Raw genomic sequence first — 26434 nt, forward strand, 5'->3', positions numbered from 1 at the left:
GCGATGGCAAAGGCTCGTGGGAGTTGTAGTTTTACAGGAGGCCGCCCCCCAACCCCCATTTACTAGAGTTCCGAACCCGCCTCCATCTTCCACCTTTCATTCCCAGGGCTGTCTTTCCACTTAATTAATTATTCATCTATGCAAACTCGAGCACTTACTGGCAGGGTGACTGAGTTTCTGCTCCCTGAGGACCCATAAAGCCGGTTTCTTCTTCTCTCCCCGTTATGATGGCTGTAATTTATTTCAAAAGTCTCTAGTGTAGACAGGCTGGATATTATGTGTAAGTTAGTCGGTTAAATCTACCCTCTAGGGACAGTCAATTGCCTAACCAGGCATTTACACTGCAGCTCTGGTCAGCGAGCACTTACTCAGAAAGTCCACCCTCTGGAGGCAGCTATTACAGTGCGTTGGCTCTCTTTATCGCCTATCGGTACCAGCAGTTTGGTTAATTGGCGTAATGAAATGTTAGAAATAGATTCTCATTGGTGAGATTAAGGGCATCCAAGGGTGGGGATTGGCTGGATGTGATAAAGACTCTCCGTGCTTGCCTGAGCAGGGCATTATGAATCTAGCAAGCCTTGTTGCTTGTGGCCATAGGAAATGGGACCCTGAGTTTGATCCTGAAATGTTTCTCTATACCGGATTTTTCTCACCACTCTTTTGAGGGCTCTCTCTGCCCTAGCCCACTGTCGACCTCTTTCTCCTCGGTTCTTTTCCCACCTCCTTTCCCTGGGTTTTTCTCCACGTCCCTTCAGAGTCTGTTCTGATTCTGTCTCCTCTTCCCCTGTGGGACATTTCTCAGTTTGTTTTCTCCAGAGAAGTTAAGGGGGACTAAGGGACAGATACAGAGCTCAGGCTTGGACTGAGGTGGCATAAAAACATGGTTTATTCCAAACACTGCGATGTGGAACAGGAGCGTGGAAGGAAGGTTGGTGGTGAAGTGTGAAGATCCTCCCCTCCACAACCCAGCCCCAGACCCTGCTGGAGATCTGGGAAGAGGAGGCTTTGGTGGGGGGTCTGCTGGGTCATCACTGAAGGATCACAAGGGTTGGGTTTAGAGAGGATGTGGTTGGTGACACTTGGAGTGGTAGGGAGATGGGAAGGGTGGAAGTTTGGGCTTGAGGGGGTTTGGGATCACTGAGGGACAGGGGAAGGTGGGGCTTCCGTTGGAAACAGGTCGGTCGTAGGTCAAAGTAGGGAAAAAGCCAAAGAATGGAAAACAAGGAGGGGTGGGGTGTCAAGGTTTGACATCAAGGGTCACAGTCTGGTTGGGGCACAGTCTGGGGTTCGGGTCACAGTCTGGGGTCGGATGACCATTTTAGGTGTCGGAAGTCACAGTCTGGGGTCAGGGGTTTCTGTGTGGCGGGGTCAAGGTCTGGGGTCACAGTTTGGCGAACGCGTCTCACAGTTTTGAGTCCCGATGGATGAAAGGTTAAAAACGGGCTTCCCCGGAGGCGTGGCTGGGCCGGGGAGCTGCACAGTGATGTGGGGACCACGGCCCCGGGCGTGGGGGCGGGGCGCGGGCGTGGAGTGACCCCCCCCACCTCCCGCCCCATCTGGTGACATTAAAAAGCCCTTGTCGGGTTTTAAAAAAAGTCGGGTGGGTTCCATGACCCCCCGCCCCCTCCCGCTCCCTCGCTCTCAGGCTGGGTGAGATCTGGGCAACCAAATCCCCTCTGGCTCGTGGTTCCCCCAATGCAAGGGGGCGCTACTCCAGGCGGGGTACGGTCAGTTCCATTCCTTCCTTCCCAACCCACGCGGGTCCTGTCTCTTGAGCGCGCCCCCTCGGGCCGTGGCCTGCGCTGACCGAGGGGGCAGTGGGGCCCCCTGGGCCGCGTCATACTTCGGACTCGAGGCTGGAGAAGTGCGCCGAGCCCCTGCGGGTGCCCAGATCCCCGCCCCGGTGTCTCCGGTGAGGCGCAGCGGGCAGCGGTGGCCCCCAGTGCGCGGCGTGCGGGCACCGGCGCGCGTGGCGGGAGGGCCCCGTGAGCCTACGCGCGGGGGCCGCGCGGGGACAGGAACTGAGGTCCTCGAGTGAGCGCGAGGTGGGCCCGGGTGGAGGGAGGTCCCAGCCCCCCGCGGTGCGCCGGTGCCGATGGTGATGTGGCGCGGGGGCTGGCGCTCGGTGAGAGGCCCGCGGGCGGTGAGGGTGCGGCCGCGGGCATCCGCAGCGGGCCCGGCGCCGTGGCGGGGGCCCAGCGGCCCAAGGCGGAGGTGGCGGCGCCCACCAACCGCCGTCCAGGCCGTCGTGCGAGCAGCTGAGATGGCGCGGCGGCGGCAGCAGCTCCAGGCTGGCGCAGTGGCGACAGTGCCAGGCAGCTGGACCGCTGCGTGGGGGCAGGTAGTCCCAGCTGCCGGCGCGCCAGCCCCCAAGCTTATCGACCGACCAGTAGCGGCCGGGTGGCGGCCCCAGACGTTCGGCGTAGGGATAAGGGAAGTCGGCAAACCACCACGGCTCCAAGCCGCCCAGCGATGCGCCGCCCAGGCTCTCCGAGTCCTCCGAGTCCGACGGCGATGGCTCGAGGTCTAGGTAAGGGCAGGGGGGCGGCGCAGCGCGACACGGGGGCGGTGCGGCTGGGGCCCCGCCCGCCGCACCCCCGGCTCCCCCGGTGCCGCCCGCGCCAGGCCCCAGCAGGGGCTGGCTCTCGGGGTCAGAACGCGGCCAGCGCGCCGGCGCCGGCGGGCTCTCGTCCTCGAAGGCCAGGCGGCAGAGCGGTGGCCCGACGCCGGTGGCCGCGGCGGCGGGGGGCGCGGGCGGCGACGGGAAGCCAGGGAAGGAGCCCGGGGGTGGCTCGGCCGGGTCCTTGTCGCGCACGATGGCAAAGTAGGAGGGCGGTGGCTTCTGTGGGGGCTGCGCAGCGGGAGGGGACATCGGGCGCCCGGCCGCACCCCGGGGCGCGGAGCGCGCCTCGCTCAAGCCTAGGCCCTGTGGTTCGATGGGGCCGTAGTAACGGTGGAAGCCGTCGGCCAGGCCCACGCCTCCTGGCGGCCCTGCGCCCTTGGCCCGGCGCCAGCGATCCACGGCAGCGCGCTCTCGGGGCACGAATGGCGCGGGGCCCGGAGCCTGCCGCGCAGTGGGGTACGCGGGGCTGGGCAGAGGCTGAGGAGGCGGAGGGGGCTTGGCTGGCGGAGGAGCGGCCTCGGCGCTGCAGCAGCTGTACATGCCCTGTGTGGCGGGTGAGAGAATGGGGTCAGCGCAGGATGCAAGGACATCTGCCCTCCCTTGGGGGTGCTTCCCTCCTCTCCAGGCCTCCGCCTGGGACCCTTCCACCACCGTTAGTCCCTGCCTCTTTCTCCCCACATCTACGCATGCGTCACCACGTTCTTCCCTTCCTTCCTCAACTCTGCCGGTACCTCCCTGTCTCTGCGGGTCTCCTCCCGCTACATACCCTGGAGAAGGCCAACAGGAAGTCCATGCGGTGGGTGGGCCCCAGACAGTGCCTCAGGCGCCAGTAGACCAGGTGTTCCCAGGCGAAGACCAGCAGGGAGAGGCCCATGGCCACTAGGAGCATGTAGAAGACACCCGCCATGTTGTCGATGTCCAGCTTACTGCTCATCACCTCGATTTTGTCATTGTGGCAGATCCCAGAGAGCCACAGCCTCTCCAGCATCTCGATCTCATCTGGGGAAGGTGGTGTCAGAGGTCACCTGCTATGAACACCCTCTCAGGATCCTCCCCCCTCTGTTATGGGAGTCCACGCCCCCCAGCCCTTCATCTAGCAGACCCTGGTGTTAAGGTCCCCAATCTCTCCTTCCCCAGGTCCCAGGGGTCCCATTCTCCCGCCTCCCATGTGAAAATGCAAGTCCCTGCAGGCAGCCCCACCATCCCCCAGGAACTGCAGCAGTGCCAGGTCGATGGGCCGTTTCCAGCGGGAGCCCTTGTGCAGGGCGATGCCATAGCCTGTGGTGGCGAAGACCTTGCCGGAGCCTATGGTGACAAGCTTGCAGCCCTCATCCTTGCGGGCCATGTAGTTGAGCACTGCTGCATCATAAATGAAAGCGTCCAGCTTCCTGAGGACAGGGGGCATGAAGGCAGCGTGAGTCCCATTCCTTTGCCATCAAGACCCAGCCCAGAAGCTCTCTCACCCCTAACCACCAGTCCCTCCAAATCTTAACGACCTGGAGCTCTTGAGCAAAGACAAAACTCTCTTGTGCTTTAGTTTCAACCTCTGTAAAATGGGCATAATTGCAATATCTCCAGTCCAGAGTTTTTGCAAAGGCTGGATGATGCTTGATGCAAAGGAGGCGCTGGAGAAATGTTAACTGTGACTTTTGATGAAATAATGAACTGTTTTTAATTTTCACTGTAGCCCTCCAGAGAAAATTATATATATATATATATATATATATATATATATATATATATATATATATATTTTTTTTTTTTTTTTAAGTAGAAAACCAATTTTTCAAAATGTTTCTAGGGGCTGGGGGTGTAGATCAGGAATAGAGTACTTGTCTAACATGAGTGAGGCCCTGAATTCAACCCCTAGTACCCCTAGTATTTTACAATAAAATAAAATGAATAAGAATTTTAAAATACATAAATAAAAGGGTCCTGCACTTTAAAGAGGAAGATTGAGGCTTCAAAGAGAGAATGATAATAATAATGTGAATGACTGCTTATGTTGCACATAGACTACACCAGGCATGATCTATCTAACCTGGAAATCCAGCTAATCCTCACAACATCCCTATGAGATAGAAACTATGATGTCCATTTGTTTTCAGATGAGGAAACACAGGCCCAGAAACATACCTTAACATACTTGGGTCCTCCCCCCAGGCCCTATTTTCTAAAACTTGGGGGGATGAGAAGCAGGGGTATGGGATTGGTTCTCATGGATGAGACACTGTGGCCCACACCAAGCATCATTCTTCCACAACTGTGGCCAGTCTGTACTAATCTCCATGATTACTGAACTCATCTCAACCTCTCCCAGGAGACTGAAGCCCCAGGGAGCAGGGTCCCAGTTGGTCTCATTCCCACATGGCCAGGGCACAGTTCCTGACACATACAAGGCAGCTGATAAATATCATCAGAATAAATGAATGAGTGAATAAATGAGTCCAGGCCAGGGAACACTTTGTAACAATTCTGTGATATCAGATAAATGTTTATGATCTGTCCAATGAAGGCATCCAGGATGTATTAACACAAAACTAGCCCTGGAATTCCATTTAGAATATGACCTCATATTTATTTATTTTTTAACGACAGGCAGTGGGGTGAAATTCTGGTCATTTCCTCTGCAGACACCAGACAAGTCCTGAGAGGGAAGTACCCGTCTGTCTAGCCTAGCATTGTCCGAAAGAACCGTCTGCCGTTTTGGGATATTCCAGTGTGACTGCCCGATAGGGCAGCCACTAGCCACATATACCTCTTCAGCACCTGAAGTGTGGCCAGTGGGATGAAAAGATGGAATTTTAAGTTTATTTAATTTAAAATGAAACAGTGTTGGAGAGTGTAAGGGCCCAGGGAGTACAAGGTAGGCAATGACACAAGCCTGGAGCCCGGGTTGCAGAGAAAGGAAAGGATCTTCCAGGGAAGAATGCTTATCCTTGACTTTTGAATTGCTAGCCTGTTTTTTCTGTTTTCAGTGGTGCTGGGGGTTGAACCTGGGGCCTCTGAGTATACACACACACACACACACACACACACACACACAGTTAGGCAGGCTTTCTACCAGAACCCTTAGCCTATCAGCTGGTGTAAATCCCTGTGACCAAAAACTCAGAAAAGCTCTGATGGCATACTAACATGGTCACACATAAATGCCTGAAGTGTGTGGGAATGAGGAAAAAAGGCTGAATTAGTCCATGCCCCCGACCCGGACAGGGGAAACAGACTGGGAGCAGCTGCCCCAAATTGAATGGACAGAGCAGAAGCAGAGTTGGGGTGGAGCAAAGAACACAGAGTTTGAGAATTAGCAGGGTCTCGGGGAGAGCAATCACTGTCCAGTCCCGAGGCTGGAGAGTGGGGTCTGGGTTAGTTTCCTGTAGATCCAAAAGGGCAGGAGATCCCTGCTGGCATCAGAAATGGACATGCAGGCAAGAAAAATACCGCCACTGCCTGTGGGCGCTTTTGCCTTGCAGGGAAACTGTAATTTCTCTCTAGGTTTCTCTTTGTTTAGGAAAATGCCCTTGGGGGCGAAAGGTGAATTGCACTCCACTTTTGAGTGGGAAGAATTTGGAGTTTCCAGAGTCAGCCTGAAGAGGAGGAAGGGAGGGGCTGTGGACTAGAATGAGATGGAAGGAGATCGTCAAGGGTCCTTAAGGAAATGGGGGCAGAGGGAGAGCCTGAAGAGCATTTAGAGAAAACTAAAAGTTAAGGCTTTCAGTGGTGGAAATAACTGAGGGAATTTTAGGAGGGTGGAATCAAATGATGTTCACTTGTTTTTTTTTTTTTTTTGCTTTGGGGATGGAACTCCGGACCTTGAACATGCCAGGCACGCACTCCACCACTGAGCTGCACCTCAGCCCAGCATTCATTTTAAATTGTTTGCTCAGTTGTTCTGGGATCTAGTGCCTAGCCCCTACCACCTCCCAAACCTAAATCGGTATTAAAACTCAGCTATTTGCCAGGTGTGGTGGTGGCGTGCCTGCATCCCAGTGACTCAGGAGGCTAAAGCAGGAGGATTGCAAATTTGAGGCCAGCCTCGGCAATTTAGAGAGGCCCTAAGCAACTTGTCTCAAAAAATAATCTCTGGGGATGTGGCTTCGTGGTTAAGTGCCCCTGGATTCAATCCCCAGCACCAAAAAAACTAACCCTCAGCTGTTTCCTACAGCTTTGGTTGGGGTACAAGTTTGGAGAAAAATAAAAATTCCCTGCCTCTCTCCTCTTCAGTGTTTATTTCCACTCTGTCATCTTCGATCTAGTGCCTGTCCCTCTTCAGCTCACCACCCTCCCCTGACTCTCCACTTTACCCAGTATGACTTGAGTTATTTGGGCTTCAAGGCCCAGGCCATTGGACATCTCCTCACTCCTCCTTACCCCTCTGCCCCCATGCCCCTCCATTGCTTTGGGCGAGGCACACTGGTCTTCCTGCTGTACCTGGAACAGGTACAGCTTCCTGCTGCTTGAGGGCCTTAGCACGGGCTGTTCCCCCTGCTGGAACATTCTTCTCCCAGATAGCCACTGCCTCAACCCCTCACTCCTTCAAAGGTCTGTTCAAAAGACACCTTCTCAAGCCCCTTACCTAATACTGCAGCCTGTAGCCCCTCCCAGGTCTTGCAAACGCTTTCACCCTGCCCTGACTTGGTGATAAGCACTTACCCCTATGCCTCCGAACACACCAGCCAACGTTTTTATCTGTTCACTGTACTGCCTGTCTCTCTCCACTGGATTTTCATCTCATGAGGGCAGAGACTTTGCCTTTCTGGTTTAAAACTGCATCCACAGGGTCTAGAACAGCATCTGGTATACATGAAGTACTTAATAAAGACTGGCTGAGTAAGCTGGGCATGGTGTGCTGTCTGTCCCAGCTACGGGAGACTGGCAGAAGGATCTCTTGAGCCCAGGAATTTGAGGCCAGCCTGGGCAACAGAGAGATCCTGTCTCAAGGAAAAAAAAAAAAAGTGGCTGAGTGAATGAATTCAGGCTGGACGGTGGGCTGGGCCCTGCAGTGGAGAGGTAAGACCTCATTCCATGGAAAAGTGGCCAAGAGGAGTCCTCCTCAGAAAAAAGCAAGAGGAAAACAAGAGACACTTTCAAGGAGTGTACAGGGAAGGTGTGTGTGTGTGTGTGTGTGTGTGTGTGTGTGTGTGTGTCTATGTGTGTGTATTTGTGTCTTTCCTATTTTAAAAGAAATAATAATAATGCCTGCTTTAGGGAAAGGGGACTTGAGGTTTGTGCAGCTCCTTTGTGAGTGGGAAATGGCTCATGGATGGGCCCCGGGACAGGCTGGGTGCTTTATTTCCAGGTAGGAGATGCACATCCCTCCTCTCTTGTGAGGTCACGTGCCCTCCCAGCAGCCAGAGCCCTTGTGCCTCGCTGGGAGGGTGGCACTTTCCAGTGCTGTCCACTGGGGTAACCACTTGCCACATCTGGCCATTTACATCAGAATTTTAATTAAAAATCACATTCCTTCGTCACACCAAGCACACTCAATAGCTGGGGACTGACCGTGGGCTGCACAAGTCTAGAACCTTCGCATCGTTGCAGAAATGTTCTGTCTATTGGAGATACCTGCCTGTCACTGGAGTCTGCTCGGGGCACACACGTGCCTGTCTCCTAGTCTGGAATGAAAGCTCCAGGGACTTTGATCTGTTCATTGCTATGCCCCCGCACTCTGGCTTAGGAAGACCTTAATAAATATTTACTGGGTGCACGAATGAATGCCTTTTAACTTCCATGTCATTAAGGGTTATCTTGTCAAGGAGATTATGGCTTCTTATTTTCTTTGTTCCTCTCTATATTAAAAAAATATATATCCCAAGGGCTGGGGTTGTGGCTCAGTGGTAGAGCACTTGCCTAGCATGTATGAGGCACTGGGTTCAATTCTCAGCACTGCATATAAATGAATAAAATAAAGCCCACCGACAACAAAGAATATACCAAAAACTACGTGTGTGTGTGTGTGTGTGTGTATCCCAAGAAAAGATAACACAAAAATCCCCCCAAAAACACCATCATTGGAATTCCAGGAAAAATATGGTTTAGATCACCCTACAGTAAAGTTTAGCAACCCTGCTCAGCACTCATAAGCTTACCACTTCCAGAATTCTAGACCTCCATTCCCGAATGGGAACAGATACAGAGGATTACTGGACATCCCATAAAGATACAAAATGAATAAATGGGGGAGGGGGAGGGAGCTTTGGTGGAAACAGTGAAGATGAGAAAATATCTTAAAAGTAAAAAACTGTAATGTCAGAAAAATAAGATACTACAACTTTGAACCATGATAGGATTCTGTAAAATAGCATAATATGAAATTCACAAAATACTATAAAAGTCCAGAGACCAAAAAAAGAGTTGTTAATAATATACTTGACTGAGGATGTTGCTTAGCAGTAGAGTGCTTGCCTAGTATGTGTGAGGCCCTGGGTTCAATCCTTAAGCCCCACCACAAAATGTGTGTGTGTGTGTGTGTGTGTGTGTTGTATGAAATAGTAGAAATGAAAAGCTTAATAAAAGGGTGAAAGAAAAATGAAAATCTTACAGGAAGTATCAGAGAAAAATAAGAAAAAGGATAAAAGAAATGGACAGTCTGAGAAGTTTAATATCGAATTAATATGAACCAAAAAAAAAAAAGAACAGGGAAATGAATGAGAAGGGAGAAACCGTTCATAAAAGAATTCAAGAAAAACAAATTTCCTCAAAACAAATGGCATGAGAATACAACTGAAATGCAAACAGATCAAGGCATGTTGTTAATAAATGTCAGTATCTGAGGACAAGGGGAAGAACGAACAGACCATACACAAAGGCTTGGAAGTCTGAATAATTTGGGGTTCCTCTCCAGTAATACTGGACAGTAGAACACAATGGAGTCATACTTCCAAATCCTTAGAGGAAATGATCTCTACTGCAGAATTCTATACCCAGCCAGGCTGTCTATTCAGTATGAGGACAAAGACTTTTCAGATATGCAATATCTCCAAAAATATTTCTCCTATATGCCTTTTGTCTGGATGTTTAAAAGCACAAGGGAGCAAAACCCAGGTAAAGTAACAATCTGTGATTCCACAGAATCCAAACTGGGAGCAGGCTAGAAGGCCAAGAGAGACCTCTTCAGTAAAAGGAAATTAAGAGAGCATTTGATGCTTCTGAACATAAAAAGAGATTCAGGTAGTTAACAGAGAATTTGGGTTTGAATTAATTAAGCACAAAGAAAACTCAGCCACTAAGCAACTGAAGGGGAAAAAAAAAAAAAGACAATTATTAACTCCAGAAAAAAAAAATCAAAGAATTGTGTAGGAGAGGAATGTAATCATGGTTTACTACTTGTGGCAGCTGGGAGAGCATTTACATAGTCATAACATGTAAACACTGAATATTCATCTAGTCAGAATCACAATGTGGGAGGCTGGAAGGATTTAAATAAGAGCATGAGTATGTGCCTTCCATAGTGAGAAGTGGATGGAAAATGCCTAAAACTGAAAAAAAATCTAGAGGTAGCAGTACAAAAATGGTATTTAGAGAAACAGCAAAATGTTACAATGAAAAAGGTGAAAGCAAATTCTTCCAGGTGGGGGACATGGGAGGTAAGCAGATGGGGGCCTGTTGTTTTTCATTTCAAAAAATCTTATATTTTACTTTCTAAACTGTGTGGATGGACAACTGATAAAAATAGAACTAAAAATTAGAAAAAAATGTAAAAGGGATACTGGGGGAAAAAAGAACTCAGCAGAAGCAGGAAATCAGAGCAAGAGGTGACAATGAGAAACACAGGGGTGTCCTTGTGAATTGGGAGGGGGCAGGGGAGCCGCTCTGGGTTTCTCACTGTGTACACAAGGCAGTGCAGCCCAGAGGCTGGGAGCCTGGGCTGCAGAAGCAGCTTAGGGTTCAAGTCCCAGCCCTGGTGATTAGCAGCCGTGGGAATCTTGCTGTGCTTGTTTCTAATAATATTAACCTAAAATGGTCATGAAAGCGGCAATCAAATTAAAATGAGGGGCTGGGGTTGTGGCTCAGAGGAAGAGCCCTTGCCTAGCCTGTGTGAGGCACTGGGTTCGATCCTCACCACCACATAAAAATAAAATAAAGGTATTGTGTCCACACACAACAACAAAATGTTTACAAATTATTTTTAATAAAAAAAAATTAAAATGAGGTCACAGGGTGGGCCCTAAATCAATAAGACTGGTGTCCTGTTCAAAAGGGGAAGTTTGGACGCAGAAGCACTTAAAAGGAAAATAATCTGAAGAGACACAGAGAGGACACAGCCACCTGTGAGCCAAGGAGAGACAGGCTTGGAGGGATCCTTCCCTCCCAACCCCCCACAATACCAGGACTTCCAGCCTCCAGAATGACAGGCCAAAAAAATATGCCATCACAGTAGCCCCAGCAAACTAATCATGAGCTAAAATGAGTTAGAGCAGACTTGGAATATAATAAACACTATAGTAAATTAAAAAGACAGTGGGAATGAGACCAAGCGTTGGCAAGGATGTGGAACAGGTGGAACACTTGTACTGCCCATGAGAGTGTGAGCTGCCACAAGCACTCTGGAAAACACCTGGCAGAATCCATCACAGCTGAGCATGTCCCTCCCTTGACCCAGCTGATCCATCGATGGGAGCACCCCCCCACCCACAAAAAAAAATGAAGGTATACATCCTCCCAATACTTACTATAGTAGCCTGTTCATAATGGCCAAACTCTAGAAATGACCCAAATGTCCTCTAAGAGCAGAATGGAAGAATCTGTGGTATATTCACTTAAGGGTATACACAATGGCACACACAGCAAAAAGCCAGCGACCAGGTAACAATGTTGAGAAAAAGACACAAAAGACATTATGCACCCTGTTTGATTCTGTTAAGATGATGTTCAAGCCAGGCGCAGTGGTGTGCCTGAAATCCCAGTGGCTTGGGAGGCTGAGACAGGAAGATCAAGAGTTCAAAGCCAGCTTCAGCAACTCAGTGAGACCCTATCTTTGGTAAAATATAAAATACAAAAAGGGCCTGGGGGTGGGGGGGCTCCATGGTCGAGTGCCCAGTTCTGGTACTGGTTCAATTCCCAGTAAGGAAGGAAGGAAGGAAGGAAGGAAGGAAGGAGGGAGGGAGGGAGGGAGGGAAGGAAGGAAGGAAGGAAGGGCAAAGGAGAGCTTTTCCGGGAGCTGGAAAGATTTCCATACCTTCCTCTGGTCCCATGGGTGCATGTGCATGTATAAACAATCAATGGGTGGTCCACTTTTTTGTAGTTTGCTCTTCCTCACTGTATGTATACTATATCTCAATTTTAAAAAAGGATGATGATAATCTATAAAAAGACATGGAATGAGGTCTCCAAGCTATTTTTACTCAGTAAAAGCCGGGAATGTGGTTGACATTTGTATGGGGACAGGGGCATACAGGTATCCTTGGTTCTCCAAAGTCAGAGAGGGGGACAGATTCATTTTGTGAGATGGGCAGTTTCCCTGGCTAGTCACTTTCTCACTTTTGCTACCCAAAACTCAGGAACCAAGTGGATTTAGAAAGTGGGGTCTGAATTCTTGCTCCCTAAGGCCAAGGACAAAGTGTGAGGCGTCCCTGTGGATGAGAGGAGGCTGTTTGTAACCAAGCCTCCCCCTGGCAGGTGCTAGTGAGGTCAGGGAGGCTCCGTGAGCAGAGCTGGGAAAAACAGTCTCTGCTTTGCCCAAGAGAGGATCTGGGATTCCCAGGAGCCTTCCTGGAGGGAGGAGCTGGGGAAGGAAACGGTAGAAGTGGGAAGCAGGGAGATGAGCAATGAGTCAGCGCTGGCTGGGGAGAATACTCTGGGGGGTGAGTAAGGAAGTGAAAAAGTCTCCCAGGGGCCGGGGGTGGTCAGATGCCTTTTATGTCTTCTGTTTGTGATGACCACTATGACACTTTTCATTTAGGTAATGCAGACCTGGGCTGTCTGATGCGGTACCTCACACTGCTCGTGGCTCTGAGCACTTGAGACGGGAGGTTCTGGACTGGTGGGTGCTGTGGGTATGAAATGCACACTGCATTTCAAAGACTGCATGTGGGAAAAGCTTGGGTGAAAGGTCTCAACCATGTTGCATTGATTATGTGTCCCAGTAATATACTAGACATATTGGGACAAGTAAAATATATTATGAAAATTAATGTCACCTGCTTCTTTTTATGTCTCTTAATGTGGCCACTGGAAAACAGCACTACCCGAGGCTCGTGGCATATCTATTGGCCAGTGTTGGCAGAGCTTGGCCAGTCTTCAGGCCCCTCCCCATCTCCCCACCACACACAGTGGAGGCCTTCTGGGTTCCAGTTCTGGTTCATAGACTCTGAACTTGGGATGACACACTAGGACCAATCAGATGGTCCAAGGAAGTGAATTAAATCAGCAAAGAGGAGCTTAAAGCCAGGGTGAACCTGAGAAACCCTGGAACTTACAGAATTCCCAGAAGCGGGCACTGGAGACAATGTTATATAGGCCCTGAGGAGCTTGGAAAAGCTTTGGATGAAATCTGAGGTTGGGGAAGGAAAAGGAAGGAAAGAGGAAGAAGTACAAGTAAGAGAAAGAGCAAGAGAGGGTGGGGGAGATGAGAAGAGGAAGGAAAATAAAGAGAAAAAAACAATTCTAAATGGGTACTGTCCAACATGACAGCCACAGACCAGATGGAGCTATTGAGCACCTGCACTATGGTAAGTCCAAGTTGAAGTGGGCCTTGAGCATAAAATACATACGGAACGCACCCGCCACCAACATCATCTCAATGTTCATATCAGTTGCACGTTGAAATGATGACATTTTGAAAATACTGGAGTAAATAAAATATATTACGAAAATTATGGGCCGCACACCTGGGAGAACCTGCCCTGATGTGGGAAGGGCAACGCGACAACCACGTGACCAGGTCCACCCTGGGTGTTGCTGATTGGGCCTGATGAGGGCACCTGACTCTAGCTGGACCAATCAGAACCTTCGTGGTGGGAACGTGAAGTTGAACTGGTTTCCCAGAGCCGCTTGACCCCCGCGAGGGATCCTTGACCCGTTTTATGGTGGCAGAAATTAATGTTCAGGACCTGAACTGTGTGCTCCAGGGTCGGCAGCAAGTAAGGGGGATAGCTCTTTCAAACCCAGGACTACCTGGTTCTGAAACCACTGCTGTTAGGTGGCCCCAGGATACTGCGGGGCCTTGGAGGAGCGCTGAACAGGGAAGGTGTAGGAATGCGGTCTCCAGGGAGAAAGGAAGCCGCTGGGAGCAACATGGAAGCAAGCACAGCTGCGGAGGAAGATGGCCAGAGAGAAAGTTCCTGTGACCAGAGGCTCGACGCTGAGGCACTTTAGAGGCCTAGGGTTTTAGACATCTGTGGGTGTGCAGCCTACCCCACTCCAGCAGAAGCTTCAAGTCTACGGGAGGCAGGCGTCTGGCAGAGCGCCTGACACATCAGAGGCTCTCCACGAGTACTTGGCGAATGAATGGATGGATGCACTATGGAAAAAAACTTTTTCCTCATTCTGTGCTGTGTTTTGATACCTGATTCCCTACACTATACTTCCCTGAGAATTTGGGGAAAGGGGGGTGATGTTCTGGGTTCTTTTTTTTTTTTCTCCACGTATGGGGGGATTGAACCCAGATGTTTTTATTTTATTTTGAGTCAGTCTCACTAAGTTGCTTAGAGCCTCCCTTAGTCGCTGAGCAGGCCTCAGACTTGTGATCCTCTTGCCTCAGTCTTTTGAGTTGCTGGGATTACTGGTGGGTGCCTCTGCACCTGGCCTGGGTTCCTTTTTTTGAAGACTTGCCCTGGGGGCGGTGCCCACCCAGGATCCACACCTCACTTCAAGAATATGCCCTGGGAAGGTGTGGTAGATGGAATGGTGCCCCCCACAAAGGTATCCACTCTCTAGTACCTGGAACCTCTGAATATATTACTTCACATGGCAAGACACTTCGCAGATGGAGCAGTGAAGGATCCTGAGGTAGGGAGCTTATCCTGCACCATATGGGTGGCCCAGGCAGTCATGTGGGACCTTAGAAGAGGAGGGCAAGAGGGTTGGTCAGAGGAGGAGATGAGCTGATGCAAAAGGAGGTCAGAATGATTTGGGGCCATGAGCCAAGAGTGCAGGCAGCCAGGAAAGGCAGGGACTACGATGCAGTGGAAAGACAGTGAGTCAGGTTCTCTCCTGCGACCCTGAGAGACTTTCTTTTTTTTCTTCTTCTTTGACAATCAAACTGGGGATGGAAACCAGGGGGTGCACCGCAACTCAGCCTTTTTTATTATAAATTTTGAGATAGCCTCACCAAGTTGCCCAGGCTGGCTTCGCACTTGTGATCCTCCTGCCTTGGCCTCCCTAGGATTACAGATGAGCACCACTGCACCAGCTGATCCAGGCTAAACTGGAACTTAGTAGCTTTTCTGATGGTTAAGAAGGTATATGTGTCCAGGCAGGAGGCCTCAATACTAGCTTGATTCACAAGGTTTAAATAGTTACATATGGATCCAGTCTCCATTGTACTCTTGACCAGGCCCTAGAAAGGTTTGCAGTGCATCTCCCAAAGCCTTAGTAACAAAGAAAAGTCTGTCCCCAACAACGTCTTGTCAACGGACCTTCAAGAGGGAAGGACAAGAAGAAAGGGATGCCCTAAAGGGCTGAAGTGGGGCTGCAGGTGTGATGAAGAGAAACCTGGAGAGAAAGCGCTGGGCTGGGGTACTGCTCAGCTGGCAGAGTGCTCGACTCACATGCACAAGGCCATGGTTCAAACCCCAGCACCCCCCCTCCCGCCGCTGGAACTGAAGTTAGTATCGGAACTGAAGAGGCTTGCAGGTTTGCACAGAGCAGACAGGCAGAGTTTAGGAGCCAAGAACCCATGTGACTCCCAGAAATTAAGAGAAAGGTTGAGAAGAAAAGTGCAAGAGAGAACTTGCTTGGTGGCAAAACGCAAACTCCACACAGGCTGGGTTCATGTCTCCATTTCTGACCTCCTCCCTCCACCATTTTCTACAAGAGAGGCTGGGTGGCTAACACAGTTAACTTCCCAGCTTCCCTGGCAGCAAGCAATGGCCATCTGATAGGTTCTGGGAAATAGCCAGAAGTCCTCGTGATCAGCTTCCCCAACATAAAAGCAAAGCCTTCCCAGAAGCAAAACCTCCTGTCTTTCACCTTTTCTCTTCCTTGCCTGGAATGAGGTAGGATGTGCCCCAGGTAGGGGCAGCAGCCTTCTTGAGACCATGAGACAATCAAAAAGAGCATGAAGGTCTATGCTGCAAGGTTGGGAGAACAAAAAAAGTGGAAGAGTTTAGCCTGTTGGACGTCTCTTTGAGCTACCCTGCTGCCCTGGTTGCAGGAGAAAGAAACCTCTGTTTCGAAACTCCTGACCAAGGCTTGGGTTATGGCTCAGTGGCAGAGCCACATAAAAAGAAGTAGATAATATAAAGGTCCATGGACAACTAAAACATTTATTAAAAAAAAAAAAAAAAAGAAAAACGAAAAGAAAACTCGTGACCCATCTGGGAAGCTCCTTATTTTGCTGTTGTCTATTGTGATCCAGGAACTGTACCTGGCGCAGAGTTGGTCTCTTTGTTAAGTTCTAAATGAATGGCTGCCTTCTCTGCTGAAGACTGGTTCCGAGACCACCTGAGCTTTGTGCTGAGCCGCCCCTTTTACTGAACATGCATTGGCTGGTTCCTTTTCTTGCAGCCCCAGTTCTAATCAAGACAGAAGGGTAACAAAGATGCAGTCAGGACCGGCTACCTGAGGGGTGAGCAGAGGATGGGCCTCAGGGAAGATTCTAGATGCCGTGATGGTTTCCCCACTTACTTAGGGTCCCCTCTGTCCATTTTCCACACGGGAGCAGACAATTTAGAGAAAATCAGATCTTGTCCTTCCCTATTCAAATTCAGGTCCACCCTGATGGCCCCCTTCCCTCCTTCAGCATTCTGCTCAAATGCCACCTCCTCTGAGAAGCCCTCCCTGAACATCAGGTAAAACTATTCCCACCCAGCCATGCTGCACCCTTCCCTTCTGAAAGCATCGGGATGCACCCCCTCCATTCTTCTGTTTGCTTATTTAATGTTTGTTTCCTACCTCTAGATGTTAAGCCCCCTGAGGGCAGGAATTGCTGCTCACTGACTGGCATAGGTGGGGTAAGAAAATAAATGCCTACTATGAGGGCTCAGTGGCTATGCCTGTGATCCCAGTGACTTGGGAGGCTGAGGCAGGAGGATGGCAAATTCAAGGCCAGCTTCAGCAACTCAGGGAGGCCCTGTTTCAAAATAAAAAATAAAAAGGACTGGGGATATAGTTTGACGGCAGAGCACCCCTGGGTTCAAACTCTAAAAATTTTTTAACAATGCATGTTGAAAGGCTAAATACTTAAGGGATAGGGACAGGGACAGGGACAAGTTGCTGTTCTCTCAGCGCTTTTTATTCTTTTTTTTTTTTTTTTTTTTTTTAGTAGTACTGGAGATTGAACCCAGGGCCTCGCCCATGCTGCCAAGTGCTCTAACCCTGAGCTGTATCCCTAGCCCTTTTTGTTATTTATTTTTTTGAGACAGGCTTCGCTAAGTCGCCCAGGCTGGCCTGGAACCTGCATTCCTCTGGCGTCCTCCCAAGGAGCTGGGACTGGATGGGTGACGTCACACCTGGCCGGCACTCAGCTTTGTTGTGCTTGTGGGCTGTACTTCAGGGACTGAATTTAACTGTATCATGTGGGAAACTGATGTAAAGATGATTAAAAATAACAACCCAAGTATGGCTTCTGTTGTTCAGATCTAATGATGATGATAACAATGATGGTATCAGCAAACACCTATAGGATGCGGGACAGGGTTCTGCATGGATTAACTAACTTACAATGACCTAATGGTCGTCATAATGGGGATGCTCTTGTATTTTACAGAGGAGGAAACAGGTTCAGAGAGGTTGAGTAAGTTGCCCAAGATCACAGAGTCAAAGAAAGGGTAGAACCAAGTTTTGAGTCCCAGGAGTTGGGTCCTAGAATCCATAATACTGCATTTCAGAAAACATCCCAGGAACCCTCCTAGAAGAGGGAGTCCGTAGGGACCCTCCAAGACCTCCGCCCTCCAAGTTGGCCCACCCAGTCTGACTGATGAGTGAGCCCTGACCCCAGGCATCTCTGAGCATTCCCAGCCCCGCTCCCTGCCCCAGCCCCAGTCTGAGCTGACCCTGCCTTGAGCTGCGTGAGTGCTTCTTCCACGCGGGGCTGGTTGTAGCGCACCATGTAGCTGTGCATGTCGGGATAGTTGCTGCGGATATTCTTCTCCGTGGACCCGTTAGGCACGGTCCCAAATTTCAAGGGTGGGTACTGCTCCTGTGGCCGCTGGAACTGGGGCAGAATGCAGAGTTATTAGGATGCCCCCTACCCAGGGACATCCCCAACCCAAGTGCCCCATTCTGGGGGACACCTGACAATTGGCAAATACCCCAGACTCAGAAGCGTTTTTCAGATTTGCTCACCACAGCAGGTAACACGGTCTCAGTCCTGTCCAGCAAGCATGGCTGCAGACAGGTAAACTGAGGCCACTGGCCAGAGAGTTTGAGAAGCTAGAAGCTTCCAGAGGTCCCTGATGTGCCAGGCATTAACCCTTAACTTGCTGGATCAGGGGTAGTCCCAGTGCTGGGGCTGAGGGCAGTTGCTATTTACCAATCTATTCAGAAAATTTTCACTGTTTTAACAACAGATGTAGCCAGATGGGTGTGGGCTGGCTCAATGGCAGGTGTGTTTATGACTAAAAGTTTCATAAAACCATATTCCCCTTTGCGACATAAGGTAGAGTCAACACATTCTCCTATGCTATTCTAGTCCATTCCGCTGGGGGAAAATGCTTAGAGTTGATTTATCAACCTTCTAATAGGTCGTGACACCGGTTAACCACCTTGGTCTTAAAGTGTGCCCTGCAGACTGCCTGTCCCCGGTCACACTGTGGCTACAGTGAGGTAAGTGCAGCATCAAGAGACCATTTGGAGTGAATTGACAAAATAATTTTTGTCTATTGAGTCTAATACATAAAAATCTGGGGTTAACTTTAGAATGTCTTGGTTTTATTTATTTTCATTTTATTTATTTATTTATTTTTGGTACCAGGGATTTGAACCTGGGGGCGCTTAACCATTGAGCCATGTCCCCAGCCCTTTTTTTATATTTTATTTAGAGACAGGGTCTCACTGAGTTGCTTAGGACCTTGCTAAGTTGCTGAGGCTGGCTTTGAACTGTCTATCCTCTGGCCTCAGCCTCCCGAGTGCCACTGTGCCTAGCTAGAATGTCTGGGTTTTAAATTTTATTTTACTTTCCTAGTAATCCGTTGCTATTGTATTTTACAAAAGCATTGCCTCCGATGGATTAGAAGTTTCAAACCCTAGTCCTTCACTATTGTCTGAGAGATGCTCTGCTCTGGAAAATTCCATTCGGTGCTGCTGCCCCTAGAACACTGGGGGACAGACACCCTCCCCAGGAAGACTTAAATAGTCCATTGAACAGACATGTCCTTTCTCCTTCCAAAACATCCCATTCTGCCATTCTGAAATTCTCCTTGGGAAGAGATTTCCCTGGGACTCCTCACTGCTGTGCCAACTCTGCCCTCCAACCCAACGGCTCCCTTCTGCACCCACACACCTTGCGGTCACTGAGTCCAGACACAGTGTCCACGTATTCTTCCTGGATCATGAAGGCGGCCAGGTTGGCTGTGTAGCTGGCGAGGAAGATGACGGCGAAGAAGGCCCACACCAGCACCATGATTTTGCTGGTGGTTCCCCGGGGGTTTTCCACGGGCACCGAGTTATTGAACACCAGGGCCCAGAGCAGCCAGATGGATTTCCCAATGGTGAAGGTTGAGCCACCAGGGCCTGCAGGGCGCCAGGACAGGCTCATGGACCCCAAGTCCCTTCTGCTCAATGAGGGAGCATAAAAAACCTACAAGCCCCCAGGGCCTCGGGCATGCCCCCCAAGACCTTGTTCCACCCCATGGGCTGCTGGGAAACTTAATTGCGTGCAGTCAAGGCAGGTAAGGTAACGGAGGGAGGGGACTCACGCTTGCCCGTGGCCAGGCTGCGGTTGTAGCCTACGGGACTGAGGTACTCAAAGATGAAAACGGTGACAGCGACCACAGTGAGGCACATGACGAACATCATCACCCACACAGCGGGGCTGTAGGGCTCTGGGGACAAGGGAGGTGTGGTCATGGCTCTGTCAGGCAAAGGACTGTGGGGACCACAGACATGTGCACATGTTCCCTTCCATTCTGTTCCTCAGGCGAGGTGCACTGCTCACACTGAGCGCTGGAGGCGGGCGCCCCTCAAACAGCCATCACAACCCCTCCTAGATGCTGCCTGAGCCCACCCGCCTCCACTCACCCTCCAGGCCACTTATCATGTCCCACGCAATGCCCAGGCCAGCTCCAGGCTTCCCATTTGGGGAGTCCCACACCAAACAGTCCCCCTTTGCCATGGCCTGCCCTCCGTCCCTCCCTCCCTCCCCTCCTGCTGCCACAGCCTGAAGCACACCCTGCTCCTGCTCCTGCCCTGATGTCACTTCTGTCCTCTCCCTTCTCACGCCAACACAACTCAGGCCTCCTCTCCTCCCGGCATCATCTCCCTGGCCTCCTAACCCCGGCTGTCTGGCTCCAGCCCACCCCCAACGTGGCCAGAGATGACCCTGTCCCTCTCTTGTTCGTTGCCTCCCATAGCTCCCCAGCACCCCCAGGACACTGTCCTGTGGCTCAGCCTTGTCCCACCCTCCTCTTTGGCCTGCTCCGTCTCTCAGTTACCCTTCTTTGACCAGCTGGTGCTCACAGCACCGCCCCATCAAGTCACAGCCTCTCTGCCTTGTCTCCTCAGCTCCCTGCCAGAGGTGCCACCTGACCTGTCCATCAGCTGGCCTCCCATTCACGTGTCCCCTCCCTACATTCCATAACTGTTGCCTCCGGTGCTCACTGACAGTGAGCCAATGAGTATCAAGTGCACCTCTCAGGGCCAACGGAGTAAAGCTGCCAGGACTGTCCCTGTTGCAGCAAGGTCACTACCCTGGACTGTCACTGCAGCATCTGGGGACATGCCTGTTGCCTCTGCTGGGTAACTGGAGGAGACCTTGTCACTCCCCTGCTATGTACCGCTTGAGGCAGGGGTCCCACGCAGTGCTCCCCGTAAGCCCTGCAGAGACCCTGGTGCAAGGAGGACACTGTGGACACTCGGGTGTGGAAAATACACGGAAAATAAATCAGAGGCCTGTGTACACTTCTGTCTTCTCCAGCTCAGGAAATGGAATTTCTACCTGGTCTACCACAAAGCCACCAGCCCAGCTAGAGGCAGCTTCCTAACCACACCTTGAATCTGTCCCCCTATCCCACCCCTGCCACCTCCCGGCTGCACACCTCCATCCTTTCTCTGGATGAACTTTTGCAGTAGCCTCCTTGCCAGCCTCTAGCTTCCACAGAGCCCCGGGGGCTCCCTTCTGGAGGAGAAGTCTCGCTTCTGCTGTACATGAAACCCGCATCTCCTACCATAGCGCCCAGGGCTCTGAGAGATTCGCCCCCTCCCCATCAGCCTACTCCTTCCACCTCACCCACCCTCGCAGCCCCTCCAGTCACACAGGCCTCTGGCAGGTTCACAAGTATACCCCGACCTCTGGCCCTGCTCTTCCCCCACCTGGCCAGCTGCCTGCAGGCCTGGCCTCTCCTCTGCACCCACACCAGCACAGGCTCAGCTCCTCCCACCTCCTTCACCCTGGCTTCATTTTTCATGGTATCTACCACCACACGAAGTGCTCTTGTCTGTGTATCCCTAGAAGTTTATTTTGTCTCCCCATGAGGCTCAGAGCTCCTGGCAGGCCAGGACTTGTCTGTCTTGTCCACCACTGCGTTTCCATCAAGCCCAAGGCCTGGCACATATAGGTGCTCCATAACACTGACGGGTATCTGGAGCTAATCTTTCCTCTTCATCTCACATCTACAAACCTGGAAAAACTATAGTGTTTTGCTTTTTTTTTTTTTTTTTTTTTTTTGATACAGAGTGTCCCTGTTTTACCCAGGCTGGTCTTGAACTGTTGGGCTCAAGTGACCCTCCCACCTCAACCTTCTGAGTAGGAGGGACTAAAGGAACCTGTGCCATTCTCAGGTTTTGTGGGGCCTGAAGCATATACAATTTGGAGGTCTCTCTTAAAGAAAAAAGAATACAACTCTGAATACACAACTGGGAGCTGAGCGTACTGGGAAGGCTGGGGCAGGAGGATGGAGAGTTGGAGGAAAGCCTCGGCAACCTAGACCCGGTCTCAAAAAACAAAACTGGGCTCCCAGCCTTGGAAAGGCCACTATAAGGAAGGGCCGCTATAAGGAAAGGCTCCTGAGCTAGGATTCTAGCTTCCTGGCAGAAGCCTGATATGGGGAAATTCTTTCTCCCATTTTACAGATAGGGAACTGAGGCTCAGAAGTGACTGCCACTTCACCAGGGTCACACAGACAGTACAGATGGTCCCAGGATAGGAACCCAGGTTTCGTGACCCCAGGGCTCCAGCCTTGCCTAGGTCTGGCTCTCTATCCTGGGAACCCAGCTCACCTAGGAAGGCAGAGGGGGACACAGTGCCATTGCTTCGCGCCACCATGACGCTGATGCCCGTCTCCACGAAGGGGACGGAGAAGTCCACGATTTCGGAGCGCTCCTCGTTGATGGTGAGGGAACCGATGGCCATGTCCGCGCGCTGGTAGAACACCTGGGGCGGGCGAGGGGTGGGCAAGCTAAGCCCGCTCAGGCGGATAGGGACTAGGGACGAGGCAAACAAAGACGACCCCGGGAGACTGCAGGGATGGCGAGGAGGCCGAGAAAGGACTCGGAGTGTGGCAGGGAAAAGTGGAGGAGAAAGGGGACAGGAAGGGAGCGCTAGCCCCCACCCTGGCCCACCGCCCCCAAGACTCTTCAGGCTTTGGATTCCATCCTCCCGGCCCCGCCCCCCTCTCCTAGGGGTTCCACCCTCCTACCCCGCCTCCTCCAGCTCCGAAAGTCCGACCCGGACCCAGACAGTCCCCACCCCCGTGCTATCTCCTCTTGGCCCGCCCCCGAGCTTCCTGACCCCGCCCCTCCACGAAGGCGAGGCCGCTCTTGGTCCAGCTCCAGGCCCCGCCTTCCGAGCCTGATCACGCCTCCTTTAGGCCACGCCCCATATGAGTTCCGCCTCTTGGCCCCGCCCCGTCCCCTCACCTCCCCTATCATGCCGTTCCAGACGCCGTCGATCTTCTTCCCGTGCTTGCCGTTAGTGACCAGGTAGAGGTCGTAGCTGAAGCCTATGGTGTGCGCCAGCCTCTTCAAAATGTCGATGCAGAAGCCCTTGCAGCATCGCTTTTCCGGGCGGGGGGCGTCCGGTGGAGGACTGCGGGAAGCAACCAGGCTTGGGAGGTTGGGGACTCCTCACCCTTAGGCCCTCCCATTAGGTGAGAGTATGAAGCAAGGGACAGGCAGCAGCTAAAACTATGGCTGGCGCCTTCTGGGGTCACTGAGGCTTGAAGAAGCCTGTCAGCTTGCTCAAGTACCAAGCTGGAGAGCTCTGTGGGCTGGGAGCGGGGACTGACTGCAGGGCTTGGAGGGAGGAGACTTGCCAAGCTGGAACTCCTGGATCCCGGGATGTCACCTGTGGGTTCGGTTGAGCTGGCTTCTGCAGGGGACAGAGTCTCTGATGCAAGTGCCGCTGATGGGGTCAGCAGGCTCCACAATGACAAAGGGTCTCTCCTCCAGTGTCGCTACCGTGAGGTGCTGTGTGTCGTCCACTGGCTGCAGGAAGCGGCCATAGCGGGACCAGAGCGGGTACTTGAGACGGAGAGTCTGCTGCTCCCAGCTGCCCACCTGGGTCAAAGAGAAGGATGGTCAGACTACTTGGGGAGACTTTTCAGGATGTCTTGGCCTCCCTGCTCTTCCTCTCTCAGGTCTAAGAGTGTAAGCCCCATCTCCCTCCAGGACAGGGTAGCCCCTTTCTCCCTGTCCAGGCCCCAGCCCTCCTCTCTCATACCCAGAGATCCAGACCCTAACCCTCCTAAGACCAAGGGTCCAGGCCCCAGTCTTCCTCCCTGAGACCCAGGGGTCTAGGCCAAGCCCTCCTTCCTCAGACCCAGCAAGCTGGGCCCCAGCTCCTGAATCCTCAGAGTCTAGGACCTTGGACCCCCCTCTGCCAGGACCCAGGATTCCAGGACTTCTCCCACTCCTGAGTTCTGGGATGCAACTTACCACCTCCCAAGTCCTGTCTCTGGTGAGAGAGATGACCACCAGGGAGGGGTTCACCAAGAAGCCATCCTCATTGAAGGAGTAATCCCGGTTATCCCAGGTAATGTTCATGAAGTACCTGCCCAGGAGGAAGGGCACCAGGATTGGGCCAAGCCTCCTACCCACCAGTCCCAGCTGGTGATTGAAATCTCTCCTCCTTCACCTCCAAAATCTTGAAATCACACCCTCTCCTTGGACTGATGGTGCCCTCAGAACAGGGTCCCAGACCCTCAATTTGGTGGCCCCACCTGCCTCTGAAGCCCCATCTCCGATAGCTTCTAGCTCAAAACCCCTTTTTCACTCTATCAACGCTGGACGCAAAGTGTCTTTGGAACATGTCAAACGATTTCCTTTTTGTTTTGGTTTTGGTACTAGGCATTGAACCAGGGTCACTCCACCCCTGAACTGCAGCCCCATAACCCTCTTGACTCAAACTTGCCATCTTCCTACCTCTGCCTTCTGGGTCACTTGAGATTCCAGGCATGTGCCACTGCATCAGGCTGGTTTGCTCTCTAGGATTTGCAGGTCTGTTCTCTGTCTGGAAAACCCTTCCACCACCCTCTCACCTGGACCAACCGACATGTCACAAAGACAGCTCAAGTGTCTGTCCCTTCACTGAACTCTGATGGCCTCTCCCATCACCCATCCAGTCACTGGGCGAGACTCTCATCACAGGGGCTGCCCCCTCAGTCCCTTCATCCAGGCCATAATTCCCAAGCCCTATCCTTCCTGAGCCATCCCCTCCTCCATCCCCCACAACCCTTCTGGATCCTTACCCCTTATCCTGCCTGACCTACAGCCTCTGATCTCTCCTCTAGTCTGTATCTCACCTGGCCCCAAGGGGTCTTTCTATACCCAAAACTGAGTCCCCTTCCCCTACTCATGGCTTGCCTATGGCTGCAGAACTTTGAAACAGACTCCTCCCAATCTGGCATCCAAGGCAAGGACTTGGCCCCATCTACATCTCCAGCCTCATCACTCCCAGCCCCTAATCCTGCTGCTGCAACTGCTCTGAACTAGTGTGGCCTCACCAATCTGCCCAAGTTGCTCTCCTTCCAGACCTTTGAACATGCTGTTTCTTCCCTCTGGAATACTCCATGTCTGGTGAACTCCCTGACCACCGTTAGAATGGAGCCCAAACTCCTCCCCCAGCCTAAAGGCATCTGCATGAGTCGGGCCCCTGTGTCTGTCCATCTCTGTTCATCCATTTCTCCCTCTGGTGCACTGTGCTCCAGCTACACTGGTGTTTTAAACTCCCAAACAGTTCCAACCCCAGGTCCTTTGCATCTGCTCTTCCCTCTCTCTTCATTGAGATCTTCCAGTGCTTGGGTTTTTATCCATTTTTAAAAATCTCTAAATTTTACTTACTCAGGGCTTTCCTGACCACCCCACTTAGCCTAGCTCCCTAGGCTGTTCTTGTCATTTTTCCTCTGATTTATTTTCATCTCAGAAATTATCATCTGCTGATATTTTCTTTTGTTGTTTGTTCACTGCTTGTCTCGGTGACAGCAGAGACAACAGTTTATACCACGCTATTCTTTTGTGCTTAAACGGTGTTTGGCACATAGTCGATTCTCAGTAAAGAGCTTTTCAATGAATGATTGGATGGATGGATGAACAGTTCATCCTTTGGGTCTCAGTTAGGTGTCCCCTCCTCCTGGAAACATCCCTGACTCCAGAGACTGACCCCAGATGTGTGTTTAGAAGGTTCTCTGGGGGCAATTAATTTTCTCTCTTGCAATGACATTTCACTATGGATGTGGAAGTTTGGGTGGTGGCCAGGAAGGGCTAAAATTATGAGGGAGAAGAATTCTGGGTAAAGGCCAGGTATGGTGGTGCATACAAATCAGGAGGCTGAGGCAGGAAGATGGCAAGTTTGAGGACAGCCTCAGCAACTAAGCAAGTCCCTAAGTCCCCCAAATATAAAGGACTGGGGGGATGTAGCTCAGAGATAGACAGCCCCCGAGTTCAATCTCCAGTACAAAAAAAAAAAGAGGGGGGGGTGGAGAGAGAGAGAGAGAGAGAGAGAGAGAGAGAGAGAGAGAGAGAGAGAGAGAGAGAGAGAAGTGCTAGGTAAAACACAACAGCCTCTGGGAGAGACAAGCCTGAAAGAAAAAGAGAGGCAGGAGCAAAGAAGCAGAAAGAGATGAAAGAATAGCTGGCCCCAGGCTTGGCCTCGATTCCTGATGTCTGTGTTTCTATGCATGTTTATCTTTCCAATAAACCCCCTTTTCCCTAAGGAAACTTAAACGAGACTCTGCTTCTTGCAACCAAAAATGTCCTGGCTTAGGCAGTTCTCCTCCCCCATGCTCCCGCAAGGCCAGTGCTACCTCCATTACTGCAAGCATCATGCTGTGCTGTCATTATTCCCATCCCTGTCTGCCACCCCTTCCGGACCCTGTGTTCTTTGAAGAAGTCCATGGTCTTTTTCATCTCTGTGTTCCCAGTGCCCAGCATGAGCCCTAGTTCCTAGCAGGTGCTCAGTATTTATGAACAAGGGATGCTTTTCTCACCCTCTTGTTCCAAGATCCGGATTCCCAACTCACCTCTTCTCAATTCTCCTCCCTTAGGTCTTCTTTCACA

General features: G+C 51.4%; 1 protein-coding gene and 1 long non-coding RNA gene across 4 annotated transcripts in view; one reads left to right on the plus strand and one right to left on the minus strand.

The window, feature by feature from the left end:
* Positions 1 to 868: 868 nt before the first annotated feature.
* The window catches only part of Grin2d (glutamate ionotropic receptor NMDA type subunit 2D), a 38001-nt gene continuing 12435 nt past the window's right edge, over positions 869 to 26434 (minus strand). For all 3 annotated transcript variants that reach the window (XM_078031732.1, XM_078031730.1, XM_078031731.1), the window contains 10 exons: positions 23816 to 23930; positions 23226 to 23437; positions 22799 to 22967; positions 22160 to 22313; positions 19642 to 19767; positions 19227 to 19456; positions 17779 to 17939; positions 3824 to 4011; positions 3390 to 3622; positions 869 to 3166 (listed from right to left, as the gene is read on the minus strand). In XM_078031732.1, coding sequence (XP_077887858.1) covers positions 1838 to 3166; positions 3390 to 3622; positions 3824 to 4011; positions 17779 to 17939; positions 19227 to 19456; positions 19642 to 19767; positions 22160 to 22313; positions 22799 to 22967; positions 23226 to 23437; positions 23816 to 23930 — 2917 coding nt within the window. In that variant the 3' untranslated portion in view covers positions 869 to 1837. The remainder of the gene's footprint in view (positions 3167 to 3389; positions 3623 to 3823; positions 4012 to 17778; positions 17940 to 19226; positions 19457 to 19641; positions 19768 to 22159; positions 22314 to 22798; positions 22968 to 23225; positions 23438 to 23815; positions 23931 to 26434) is intronic.
* On the plus strand, positions 2393 to 4031 carry LOC144370727 (uncharacterized). The gene is made up of 2 exons (XR_013430646.1): positions 2393 to 2530; positions 3761 to 4031. It is a non-coding gene; the product is annotated as an uncharacterized LOC144370727 (long non-coding RNA).

The sequence above is a fragment of the Ictidomys tridecemlineatus genome, chromosome 15 (genome assembly GCF_052094955.1).
Source record: "Ictidomys tridecemlineatus isolate mIctTri1 chromosome 15, mIctTri1.hap1, whole genome shotgun sequence".
NCBI classification, from domain to species: Eukaryota; Metazoa; Chordata; class Mammalia; order Rodentia; family Sciuridae; genus Ictidomys; species Ictidomys tridecemlineatus.